This window comes from Heterodontus francisci, chromosome 18, assembly GCF_036365525.1.
Source record: "Heterodontus francisci isolate sHetFra1 chromosome 18, sHetFra1.hap1, whole genome shotgun sequence".
Lineage (NCBI taxonomy): Eukaryota > Metazoa > Chordata > Chondrichthyes > Heterodontiformes > Heterodontidae > Heterodontus > Heterodontus francisci.
The window spans coordinates 9695423-9709035 of NC_090388.1; the positions used below are offsets into that span (position 1 = coordinate 9695423).

The window sequence follows — 13613 nt, forward strand, 5'->3', positions numbered from 1 at the left end:
AGGCAGCTGACGCCATTGCTGGGGATGGATAGCCCGCCCCCTCCACGAGATTGGGGGCGGGTCGCCCTGGCTATTTAAATGAGCCGCCGCGCATGAGATCGCGTTGTCTCTACAGCGTGCCGCTATTTTTTGAGCTGCCTTCCGATGGCGGGCTCTAAAAATCTGGTGTTTGAAATACTTCTTTCAAATATTTTGAAGGGTAAATTGATCCCATTGCATCTATTAGAAAAGCGAAATACTGAGGGTGCTGGAAATCTGAAATAAAACAGAAAGTGCTGGAAATACTCAGCAGGTCTGGCAGCATCTGTGGAGAGAGAAGCAGAGTTAACGTTTCGGGTCAGTGACCTTTCATCAAAAACTGACAATGGTTAGAAATGTAATAGGTTTTAACTAAGTAAGGTAGTGGTGTAGTGGTAATGCACAGTAATCCAGAGCCTCACCTAATGCTCTGGGGACCTGGGTTCAAATCCCACCACAGCAGGTGGTGAAATTTGAATTCAATTATTAAGTCTGGAATTAAAAGCTAGTTTAGTAATGACCATGCAACCATTGTTGATTGTTGTAAAAACCTATGTGGTTCACTTTCCTGTTGTCCTTTCCTGGTCTGGGCCTACATGTGACTCCAGACCTACAGCAATGTGGTTGACTCTTAACTGCCCTCTGAATTGGCCTAGCAAGCCACTCAGTTCAGGGGCCATTAGGGATGGGCAACAAATGCTAGCAACTCCCACACAACAAATTTTTTTTTAAAAGCGGGGGTGATGGGGAAAGAGAACAAAGGGGAAGGTGTGTGATCGGACAGAGAGCTGGAGAGATTAATTGACAAGGAGGTCATGGGGCAAAGAGAGTGTGGTGAAAGACAAAGCATTAGTGCAGAAATTGTTTGGGTGTGAAATGTTTGTCGGGGAGACTCATTTATGTCCAAATTCCCCCTAACCCCAGAAGTCACTTCTGAGCGCCATGGGGAACCCACCTAAATATGGGATTAAACCCTTGACTATGTTAATCAGGGGCCCAGTGCCTGTATCAGCAGCCCATTGCTAAAAACCAGGTGGTGTGAGCACAGCACATTGTTTGATTAGTTTTTTCCTGGGTGCAGGGCAGCCTACCGACCACTTCCTTACAAGGACCACTGCAGGGATAAGATTTTCCATTTTCCGGCTCCACATTAATCCTGAGAGTGTTTGGCACTTGACTGATTTAATTTACATAAATTAAAGGGAAATTTTAAAATAACGTATTATTCTTGCATTGTTGAAACTTGATGAGATACTGTGTAACTTATTTTCATCTGAGGCCTGGATGAGATCGTCTTCATCTATGTTAGGTGGGATTAAGGGGCAATAGCCATTTAAGAGTCAGATTTTAAAGCTGCAATTTATGTCTTTTTGCCAAAAGGAACATATTTTAGCCAATTGTGCAAATTCTATTGAATTGAATGGAAATTTAGATTTTGATTTTATTTGTCTGTCAACACAAATGAGGATCAAAAATCTGAAGGTGTTTTCTAAGTCTTTATTTAAGACAGTAGCTTATGACATGAACAGCCACATACAGCAATAAATCTGTACTCAATGAAACATTCACTGAATAAGCAACCAGATTCCTGATGAGGACTTTTTTTTATTCGTTCATTGGATGTCGGTGACCTTGAGAAGGTGGTGGTGAGCCAACCTCTTGGATACAACTGAGTGGCTTGCTAGGCCATTTCAGAAGGCAGATAGTGTCAGCCACTATGAATTGCTATGAATCTGAAGTAAACTATAGACCAGACTAGGTAAGGACAGCAGATTTTCCAGATGGGTTTTTATGACAAGTTGGTAGTTTCATGGACACCATTACTGTTTTTTTTTAAATTCCAGATTTATTTAATTAATTGAATTCAAACTGTGGTGCTGCTGTGGTGGGATTTGAACTCACAGTTTAGGATTACTAGGCTAGTAACGTAACCACTATACTACTGTAACTCATTTGGATTTTTTGTACACCCAAACCTTTCTTGTCTTCCTTATTGGTGGTTTTGTTCCAATCAACACTAGTTTTTCGGATTTATTCCCTGGAGAGATTCGACTGTGCACTTTCTGAAAGCATTCCCAGTTGGTAGTTAATGCTCTATTTGTATTTCACAGTATCCTTTCAACAGCCAGACACCGCGGATGGAGCCGTGCTTGATGAGCAGCACCCCACGCCTGCACTCGACACCGGTGACTCCACGCTGGCCTGACGTTCCTTCGGCCAACAGCTGCTACACCAGCCCCACCATGCATTCGACACGGTACGGGAACTCAAGTGAGATGTACACGCCCTTGGTCCCCAGGAGGAGTGCCGAGTACGAACACGCACAGCATTTCCCTGGTTTTGCCTACATCAACGGGGAAGCGACCACCGGATGGGCCAAATAATTCTTCACTCAAATTGTGAGCATACCCAGACAGTGGAAATACAGTCCTGCACATACCTGGTCGATTATGGATTGCTATTGAAAGCAAAGCGCAAAGAAAACAAGACTTTTTATTTTCCCCCCAAACTCCTGGTAACACTGGCATCTCTGTAAAGCTCAGCATGGAGTTGTTGATCAGTTGGATCAGAAACAATGGGTTGGGGGTTAGAAACAATTATTACTATTGTCAATTGTGCCCTGCAATGTGGAGAACTGCACATGTAAACCTTTGCCTATTTCTTTAACATGTGTCATGCTCTTTTTGACTCCTCTTCAGGACTTAACATTTGCAGCTTGTCTAAAGTTACAGCGAATGCTCTGTGGAATAATCTTGTCAAAGCTCTGCCGAATGATAGGTGGTGATGTTTACCACAGGCAGGCTGTGTGTTTCATTACCTGCCTCTCCATCCACCGCCAATAAACTTCAGCGTCTCAGTTCCAGGGATCAGGATAGACTTATTGCTCCCTGTACTGCCTTTGCTCTGGGCTGACATGATGATAGCTACTGTTGGGAGACCTCAGTTTTGCCTGATGTCTTGCAGCCCTTGTTGGATACAAAGATCATTGCATATTGGTGCACCTGACTTTCTATATTGAAGACCAGCTACATTCTACCATGAGGTTCTACACTTGGATTTGATCCTGTTCTACACTGCACAGCAAGAAGAGGTACAGTACTGTGGACATCTGGACAACGTCATTGGGTTTTTTGTATAGCCACAGAAACCCTTAAGATACTTCAAGCTGCGCCTTAGAAACTATGTTGTGTATGTGTGAAAATGTTTATCTAATTTTCTATTGTATTTTTGACAGACTATTTTGTAGAAATAATTTGTCTCTAGCCTGTCACTAGTGTATGTGTGTGTGTGTGTGTGTGTGTGTGTGTATACTCTTTCCATTACGGTTAATTAACATAGTATTTTTACCTGTACTGTTTTGCAATTACAAAATGCACTCAGCAGATTATATGGACATATTACCCTATGGGTAAGGAGAATAATTGAAAGAATAACATAAGAAACTCTAGGCTTTTTTTTTTGTAAATAAAAGCACTGATAGCACCGAGTGTGGTAACTATGGCTGTGGATAAATCTGAAGTACATAGTATTATTTGTACAGATGTGCAAGATATATGAAGGCAATACATTCTCAAAATACAAATACATTTTTAAAAAATTATCCAGTCTTCACTGTTCTTAATATTAAGACTGTTCTCTAAACGTTTGTGCCAAAAAACGTATTCCGGCAGTAAGAAGGCTGAAGAGATATTACATTTTCGGAATAGGCCAGGCTGTATCAAAGACTTTCTTAAATACAGTTTGCACATTTGTGCTCACATGAAATCCAATTTTCTCCTTGTTGATATAATTATGATCACACTGCATCTGAACTCTCCCAGTAAGACTTGTACTTGCATAATTGGGGATTTGATGATCCTTCTGTTGGCTGGCAGGTGATTTTGGTTTGCTAGCTGTGCTTCTGACCACAACAGAGATTTCCTCATTCTCATAGACAAGGTGGTGTCAAGCTAAGGTATCTTTCAAAATTGCTGACATGGTTTGCAAACAAAGATGCATTTGATAATTCCAAACACGGTTACAGCATTTCACCAACAATCATGTTTATCTTTGAATGGAAGGGAAGATCAAGCATAAAATCTAGTAGTAAAGAATGAAGTCATTCGGCCCATCATGTCTATGCTGGCCCTTTTAAAGAGATATCCAATTCGTCCCACTTCCCTGCTCCTTCTCCATACGAATTAGGAGCAGGAGTAGGCCATTTGGCCCTTCGAGCCTGCTCCGCCACTCAATAAGTTCACGGCTGAACTGATTACTCCACGTTTCCACCTACCCCCAATAACCTTTCACCCCCTTGCTTATCAAGAATCTATCTACCTCTGCCTTAAAAATATTCAAAGACTCTGCTTCCGCTGCCTTTTGAGGAAGAGAATTCCAAAGACTCACAACCCTCTGAGAGAAAAAATTCTCCTCATCTCTGTCTTAACTGGGCGACCCCTTATTTTTGAAAAGTGATCCCTAGTTCTAGACTCTCCCACAAGGGGAAGCATCCTTTCCACATCCACCCTGTTAAGACCCCTCAGGATCTTATATGTTTCAATCAAGTCACCTCTTACTCTTCTAAATTCCAACGGATACAAGCCTAGCCTGTCCAATCTTTCCTTGTAAGACAGGCCACCCATTCCAGGTATTAGTCTAGCAAACCTTCTCTGTACTGCCTCCAACCCATTTACAGCCCCCTGCAACTATTTCCTAACAGGCAATGCGTTACAGATCACGACAACTCCCTGCATACAATAAATTCTCCTCATCTCCCCTCTGGGTTCTTTTACCGATTATCTCAAATCTGTGTACTCAGGTTACCAGCCTGCCTGCCTGCCATTGGGGACAGTTTCTCCTTATTTACTGCATGAAAACCCTTCATAATTTTGAACACCTCTATAAAATCTTCCCTTGACCTTGCCTTTTATAAGGAGAACAATCCCAGCTTCTCCAATCTCTCCACTTAGCAGAAGTCCCTCATCCCTGGTGCCATTCTGGTAAAACTCCTCTACACCCTCTCCACAGCCTTGAAATCCTTCCCAAAAAGTAGGTTTTCAGAGCAAGAGGTAGCATGTCCCAGGGATTCAATCTGACTGTAACATTCCCATTAAGGTGATGATTTCCCATTGTTAATACTGTTCAAATCTAGCTATAGACTTCTTGTAAAAAATTTATAGCAAGGGAGCTGAGCTTGAGTTTTATTAATGAATTTCTCAGCCCTCCAAGGTCAGGGTGACAATTTTCAAGTTTTGTAACTTATTAGTTTGTTCCTGGATATAAGGCAGACCCCATTCACCACAGCCGTGTAACACATGCAATCATACAGCACAGAAGTCTGCCATTTGGCCCACTGTGCCTGTACCTGCTCTTTGAAAGAGCTATCCAATTAATCCTACCCCCCTGCCCTTTCCCCACAGACCTGCACATTTTTTCTTTCCAAGAATTTATCCAATTCTCTTTTGAAAGTTACAATCGAATTTGCTTCCACCTCCCTTTCAGGCAGAGCATTCCAGATCACAACAACTTGCTGTGTAAATTTTTTTTCCCTGGTCTACAAACCGGCATTATCCTTGAATTAACAAGCAAGGTACTCAGGATTAGTTTTGGGATTTTTCCTATTTTTGGTGTCAAAGACTTATTAAGCAACACTTCCAAATTTTCAGATTATCTATGAATAGAAGGCAGGGCAATTTTTAAAAATTCATTCTTGGGACGTGGGCAACACTGGTATTTATTGCCCATCTCTAAATGCCTTCAGATGTTGGTGGACTTTCTGCTTGAACCACTGGTGTTGATTTGATACATCTGAGAGGGCCAACTAGAGGATAGTTACGAGTCAATCATGTTGATGTGTGCCTAGAGTCACATATGGGCCCAGACCAGGTAAGAATGGAAGGTTTCCTTCCATCAAAGACAGTAGTAAAACCAGTTGGGTTTTTATCACAATCCAGTAGTTTCATGGTCACTTTTACTGAGACCGGGGACTGAATTCCATCAGCACAGTGCGCTGTGAGAACGGCGGCCTTCCGACATAGACGTGCAGCCACACAGCCCCCGCGATATTACGCACAGGGGCTCATTTAAATAGAGAGAGCCGCGCGGCTGCTCCCGATGATGTAGGAGGGGTGGCTGCTGCCGCCCCGGCAACAGCATCCGGCGCCACTGTGCAGGCGCCATTTTTAAAGGGCTTTAAGTCCTTAGCAAAGATTTAAATTTTTAAAGCTGTCTTGGAATTAATTTTTATTAAATAAATACTTATGTGATGGAGGCCCTACCCCAACCCCCATATTGGTCTTTGCCTCACCCTATATTAACAGAACTTAGTTTATGCCCGACCCGAACTTTCCCCCCCCAACCTTCTCAAATTTGCCCTTCAACTCCTTCCCACAGCCAAAAAAAATTGTTTTCCCGGCTCACACGCCCCTCCCGCCCTGAAAGTTTTACTCCTCCCCCCTCCCCACCAGGTTCTTGCCTCTGAACTCCGTACAGAGTTCCGAAGGCACGCAAGGTGCGATCGGCGGACGTAAAATCGGCGTGGGATGGCCACCGCCAGCAGGTAAGTTCATTTACATCTATTTAAGATTAATTTACATATATAGATGAAGGCCCCAGGGCTGCACTGCAGTCCCCCCACCGCCAGTAATATGCGGCGGGCCCTTCTCGACGTCGGGGGTCGAGGCGGGCCTCTCCCCACAGAATTTTATCGGCCCTCCTGCCACGACCTGCAGCAATGAGGGGCTGGTAAAAATTCAGCCCCAGAATTTTATTTCCAGATTTTTTTAAAAACTGAATTCAAATCCCTATCCTTGATGGGATTTAAATTCACATTCTCAGATTAATAACCCAGAAGGAACCACTTTACTACTGTACTTGTAAATAACGAGGAACAATGAAATCAGATTGAGAAGGGTATAAATCTTTTATGTAACTGAACTAACATGGAGCAGATGTAATTGATTATGGCTACGTGTAAAATAGTTAATGTAAGAGCAAAGAATCAAAAGGAGGGAGTATGTGTTATAAGTTAACTATAGTGTAACATGCTGATCAGGACAGGTTTGAATTGATGAGACAATGAAACCACTTTTATTAGCAGACGGAGACAGACAGTACAAGTTAAAGCAGTATATCCATTTGGTCACCGATTCATAGACAGGGAATCCCATGGGAACATAGAATTGAGTAATCAGGATGATTTTAGATAGTAAGAAACAATGAGATGTTTAAGGGTTTATTTCGACTGCGAGTCCAACAGCGATGTGATGGGATTTCCTCTTGCAGCCTAAATTCAGAGTCAGGATCTGACCTGAGTTTGGAGTAAAGCAGAGTGGGACTCCCTGGATGCAATAATCTCACATTGCTTCACTTAGACACTGCTAGGTGCGGAAATCCAGCGTGCTGCATCACCTAATTTACAAAGTGTTTGAGTGCCCCTCAACTTAGTGTCCGGAGAGTAAGAATACTTCCTTTCCTGTTCTCTAAATGTTTACATGTTTAACTTTTCTTTTATCCAAATGTATCTCCTATATAGAACAGTCAAGCAGGAACAAGTAGTGTGAACAGGGTTCTGTCTCTGGAACCAGATCCAGAGCTGCAGTTTAAGTTCAATAGAACTGTTTATTCAGGTAAGTTGTTCACTATGGTCATTGGGGACACAAGTTAAAATTAGGCCAGCAGGATCACGAGGGGAAATCAGACCTTCATACTCATACAAAGATTGTGTTTCTGGAGGGATAAGGGAATGAGGGACATGGTGAGAAGATGGTGTTCCTCCTAAGAAACTGTTAAACTTTAATGGCCTTTACATGTTCCTAAACCTGTATTTGAATGCCAAGGTTCACTGACTCCATTTAAAAGGATCCGGGATGCTGATTATTTAGTTTGTTTCATTTTAGCATTTGGAGATTATCATTAACAAAATGTTCTGCTGTTTTTAATTTCAACTTGAAAAGTATGGCTTACTTATGGTGTTAATAAAAGGGCACAGAAAGTGGAGCGATCAGAGAATAGTACCCATATAAGCACAAATTATTTGTCTAAGAAATTTTGAAAAACTATCAAAGTAGGTTATTTTCTGCAGTTTTAAGGGATGGAATCTTCAGATTCTGATTATGAAGTGAGTGACCATGGGGAACCTGTCTCAGAATAAGGTATTCAGACTGTCTTACACAATACATCTGGAGAAATAGGAATAAGCAAATAAAAAAAATAAAGCAAAGGGATGTAGGACCCTAACTAATGAATGTGCAAATCTTTATATTATCAGGATCAAAGATTCGTGATTCATCTGAGACTTCAAGAAACACTTAATGGACCTCAGTTCATTCACAGGCCTTTGAAACAAACCTGCTTCTTTAAATCTAATTAATCAAGAAGTACAAAAGGCAGGATTTAAAAAAAATTCTGTTGGATCTTCTAATTATGAGAGCCTTTTTAATGTTGTATCTGATGGACAGCAACACTGAAGTCTTTGGAATCAATTGAAAGGCGAGTGCACAGTCACCAATGATTAGCAGCAGAATGCAGACAAATGCAAATGTTGGATGCCAGCTAACCTTATAAGTTAAAGCTTTCAATACGTGTTGGTGCATCACTGCACACAACAACCAAACATTTCATATCTCTATCCATCTCAGAAACATTAAACATTGTGAATGTGACCTAGAACCTGAAACTGCTGCAAATGCACTGCAGGGATAATCAGAGTCTGTAAAGAGAAAAGAAATAAAAGTTTCAGATTAAGATCCTTCCTCAGTTCTTAAAGGGTTACACCTGATACAATAATCTTGTCTTTTCTCTCTGAAGGTGCTGATGTCATCTTTTATATATTTCCAATAATTTCTGGCCTAGCTTTACATTTTTTGATATTAAAAGTAGGATGTGTACACTTTGCCCATTATATAGAGTCGTAGAGTCATTCAAGGCATCACAGAAGGAGATCATTCAGCCATCAAGTCCATGCTGGCTCTCCATGGAGCTACTCACTCAGTCAGTCCCACTGCCCAGCTCGATCCCCGTAGCCCTGCAAGTCTGTTTCCTTCATGTGGCTATCCAATTTCTTCTTGAAGGAAAACATGTACACCTGAAGCCAACTAGTTTGAATCTAATTGAAATGTAAGATTTGTTGCTAGTTCCCATTTTGTTGAGCCATGTTTAAGGCTTGGTAACTCATTTGACCATTGGTAAAACATCATCCTGGGTCGTTTTATTATGATAAAGGCATTATATAAATGCAAGTTGTTGTTACAATGTATTTCTATGCTGTTGGCAGACATTTATGCTTTATTAGTTTTTTTCGACCTGCTTCTAACACATAAAGATTCAAAATTTATCTCCAAGTTCCTGAATAATGATTTTTTTCGGAGGTTGGTCAATTAACAGGCTGCTGCTGTTATGTAAACCCTATGTTAGTTCGTACAGATGTCAATTAAGAGACGTGCTGACTCTGGGATTTTATTGTTCCTGGAGAGTTCCTTTGTTTTTCTTCACACTTTTATTCCAAATTGTGACTCAACAAACTGAGTGTGACCCTTGAAATTTGATAGAAAGGTGTAACAGGTGGGAATTGTGCACTGGTTGCACATTTGATGGTACAACCCAAAGTTTTTTTTATAAATATATAAAGAGCAAGAGGTTAACTGAGAAAAGAATAGTGTCTATAGGGACCATAAGGTTAATCTGTTTGTGGAGGCGAAGGATGTTGGTGTCGTTCTTAATGAATACTTTGCATCTGTTTTCACAAAAGAGAGGGACGATGCAGACATTGCAATCAGGAAGGAGGAGTGTGAAATATTAGATGAAATTAACATAGTGAAAGAGGAAGTATTAAGGGTTTAACATTTTTGAAAGTGGATAAATCCCCAGGCCCGGATGAAGTGTATCCTAGGCTGTTAAGGGAAACGAGAGAAAAAATAGCAGAGGCTCGGACCATCATTTTCCAATCCTCTCTGACTGCAAGTGTGGTGCCAGAGGACTGGAGGACAGCTAACGTTGTACCATTGTTTAAAAAGGGAGAAAGGGATAGACCGAGTAATTACAGGCCAGTCAGTCTAACCTCAGTGGTGGGAAAATTATTGGAGAAAATTCTGAGGGACAGGATAAAACTTCATTTAGAAAGACACGGATTAATCAAAGACAGTCAGCACAGATTTGTTAACGGAAGGTAGAGTCTGACTAAAATGATGGCATTTTTTTGAGAAGGTAACAAGGAGAGTTGATGAGGGTAGTGCATTTTATGTAGTCTATATGGATTTTAGCAAGGCTTTTGATAAGGTCCCATATGGCAGACTGGTCATGAAGGCAAATGTTCCTGGGATCCAAGGCAAAGTGACAAGTTGGATCCAAAAATTAGCTCAGAGGCAGAAAGCAAAAGGAAGGCTGTTTCCAGCGGGATACTGGGTCCCTTGCATTTTGTGGTGTATATATATCAATGATTTGGAGGTGATTTGTGGTATATACATATTAATGATTAGGGGTATGATTAAGAAGTTTGCAGACGATACTAAAATTGGTCGTGTGGTTGATAATGAATAAGAAAGCTGTAGACTGCAGGAAGATATCAATGGATTAGTCAGGTGTGTGGAACAGTGGCAAATGGCGTTCAATCTGTAGAAGTGTGAGGTAATACATTTGGGGAAGACTAACAAGGCAAGGGAATACATGGTAAATGGTAGGATACTGAGAAGTGTAGAGGAACAGAGAGACCTTGGAGTTTATGCCCACAGATCACTTAAGATGGCTGGACAGATAGATAAGGTGGTCAAAAAGGCATACGAGATGCTTGCCTTTACTAGACGAGGCATGGAATATAAGAGTTGGGAGGTTATGCTGGAACTGTATAAAACACCAGTTAGGCCACAGCTGGAGTACTGTGTGCAGTTCTGGCCACCACACTATAGGAAAGATGTGATTGCACTAGAGTGGGTACAGAGGAGATTAACCAGGATGTTGCCTGGACTGGAGAATTTTAGTTACGAGGAAAGATTGAATAGGCTAGAGATGTTTTCTTTAGAACAGGGGAGGCTGAGGGGAGACCTAATTGGAGTGTATAAAATTATGAGTGATCTGGATGGAGTGGATAGGAAGACCCTATTCCTCTTGGGTGAGGGGTCCATAATTAGGGGCATAGCTTTAGGGTAAGAGGTTAAGATGTTTGAGAGGATTCGAGGGAAAGTTTTTTCACCCAGAGAGTGGTGGAGTCTGGAGCTCACTGTCTGTAAAGGTGGTAGAGGCAGATACCCTCATACCATTTAAAAAGTACTTGGGATATACACTTGAAGTGCCATAACCTACAAAGCTACGGACCAAGAGCTGGAAAATGGGATTTGGCTGACGGTTACTTATCAGCCAGTGCAGGCACGATGGGCCGAATGGCCGCCTTCAGCGCTGTAAATTTCTATGATTTTTTATGAATGCACGAGTATAACTTGGATAGGTGGCTGAAGGAAGAGGGGTTGAAGGGATATAGGGTCAGAACTATTTATTCCTGCAAGGGAAACAGGTCAACACAATGGTTGGGCAAAAGGCCTTTTTCAATGTTGTATCTTCTGTGAATTTCTAATTAATAACTGAAAATGCATGGCCAATATTAGTCAGAAACAAAATCTGTTTAACAATTCAAATTCATGATTTGTTGACATTAAGTAAAAGCTGAAACCTATTTTATTATTGACAAATTTTCATGACTACTTTCTCAAGACCTGGAAATCCGAGGCTGGGATTTTGTCCTGGCAACAGGAGTCTTGATCTCCTCTGGGGAAGACCCGCCAAATCAAGTGCCAATAGGTGGACAGCGGTGGACCTTCCCAGGGATCAAGGACCCCAGTGACGGAAATCCAGCCTGCTGAGAGCTGTCCGCCAATCAGAGGCCAGCAGCTTTTTAACTGAGCAGCACCACCACAGAGTCAGTGGCTGGTGCCGGTACTGGACTCACTGGAGGCCTAGGATTGTTGATGGAACGAGGCCACAGGTAAGTCACAGTGGGACGGTTTTCGCAGGGTGGGGGTTATGGGAGGGGGTGGGGTGTAGTGGGGGTCGACAGCGAGCTAGGGCAGGGGGTTGGTTCTCAGCAGGCCCCCACTCTTCGCGATGCCGGGTCCCCTCGTTCAGGCACTAAGTGCCATTGAACGAGTAACCCCCTTCCCCCTGCTACCCCAGAGCTGGCAAGCAACCTGCATGGGTTTTCTTGCCGTGGTCCCCGTGTGGTGACAGGCCCTGCCACCACTGGGCTAATTCCGGCAGCGGTGGGATGTGGCCCTTAATTTGGCATTAATTGCCCACTTAAGAGTCTCAATTCGTGGCGGGGGGCGGGGGGGGGAGGGTGGTGGTGGGGGAAGGTCATTTATACTCACCCCGGATTTAATTTGGGTGGAGGCAGGAAGGTGGTTGGGTCCCCCCCCCACCACCATCCCGCCTGATTATATGCTCTCCCTGCCTCCAAACCCGATGTGGGGGAGAGAATAAATCTACCCCCCCCCCCCCACCCCCCAATATTTAAAGAATGAATGGACTAACCCTGTTCTGGGGATTCTCAAATCTATTGATGGTAGAATCAAAGAACCCTATTGATATGAAATAATTGATCACATTAGAACATTACAGTGCAGTACAGGCCCTTCGGCCCTCGATGTTGCGCCGACCTGTGAAACCATCTGACCTACACTATTCCATTTTCATCCATAGGTCTATCCAATGACCACTTAAATGCCCTTAAAGTTGGCGAGTCTACTACTGTTGCAGGCAGGGCATTCCACACCCCTACTACTCTCTGAGTAAAGAAACTACCGCTAACATCTGTCCTATATCTATCACCCCTCAACTTAAAGCTATGTCCCCTCGACACAAACCGATTCAAATTAGAAGCAGACTGAATGTCGTTTTGTGAATCTCAACATCATGCAGCTGAAAACTACAGTTTTCAATTCGTAAAGACAAAAGCGACCCTGTCCCTAGAAATGATTTCAAGCATTTAATGTATAATTTTTTTAAAAAGTAAATAAATGTGACTTTATTTTTACTGGTAAAAGCGGAGTTGGGAATTTTGGGCAATGTGATGTTACTATTTAATGGGACTGAGCTCCATAGCTAATAAAGAGTGCAGTTCCTGAACTTAAGTTCACTTGATTGTGTTCAGGCTCCTGTTGGTTTACAGTGAGTCACATGTGCTTAGATTTCAATTTCACATGAACCTGCCCCCTGGGGACTTAATGACAAGGAACCTCTTCACAAAAGCAGCCAGAAGACTTGTACTTGTGTGAATGAGTATTCTGCGTAAGGAGTGTTCATATTTCAAATGTGGAGTGTCGAGTTTTATGTTTGGTGAGTTGCAGATGGGATGCTCTTAATGTGGTGTGAACAACATTATTTTCAAACATCATTCAAACGCGAGAGAGTTTATTAGCAAAGTGTGAAAGGGACCCAGCAAGGGGGAATGTGCAATGAAAGGTGCATGAGGTGGAATGTATTCAATCTCTTGGCAAGCTGTCTCTGGATGGTGGGGGTCAGTGCCCTCCGATACTATGACCTTTGACACAGGACCTAGTACGTCTGTTATAACTGACCCACAAATCCATGAAACTCACAGCCAGACACTGCTCGAAGGGTTTGGATAAAAC

The 13613-nt window shown here is 42.4% G+C and overlaps 1 protein-coding gene across 1 annotated transcript in view; it reads left to right on the plus strand.

Annotated features, from left to right (window-relative positions):
- rfx4 (regulatory factor X, 4) overlaps nucleotides 1-2402 on the plus strand; it is a 126001-nt gene extending 123599 nt beyond the window's left edge. Inside the window, exon 18 of the mRNA XM_068051155.1 lies at nucleotides 2130-2402. Coding sequence (XP_067907256.1) covers nucleotides 2130-2402 — 273 coding nt within the window. The remainder of the gene's footprint in view (nucleotides 1-2129) is intronic.
- The last annotated feature ends 11211 nt before the right edge of the window (nucleotides 2403-13613 follow it).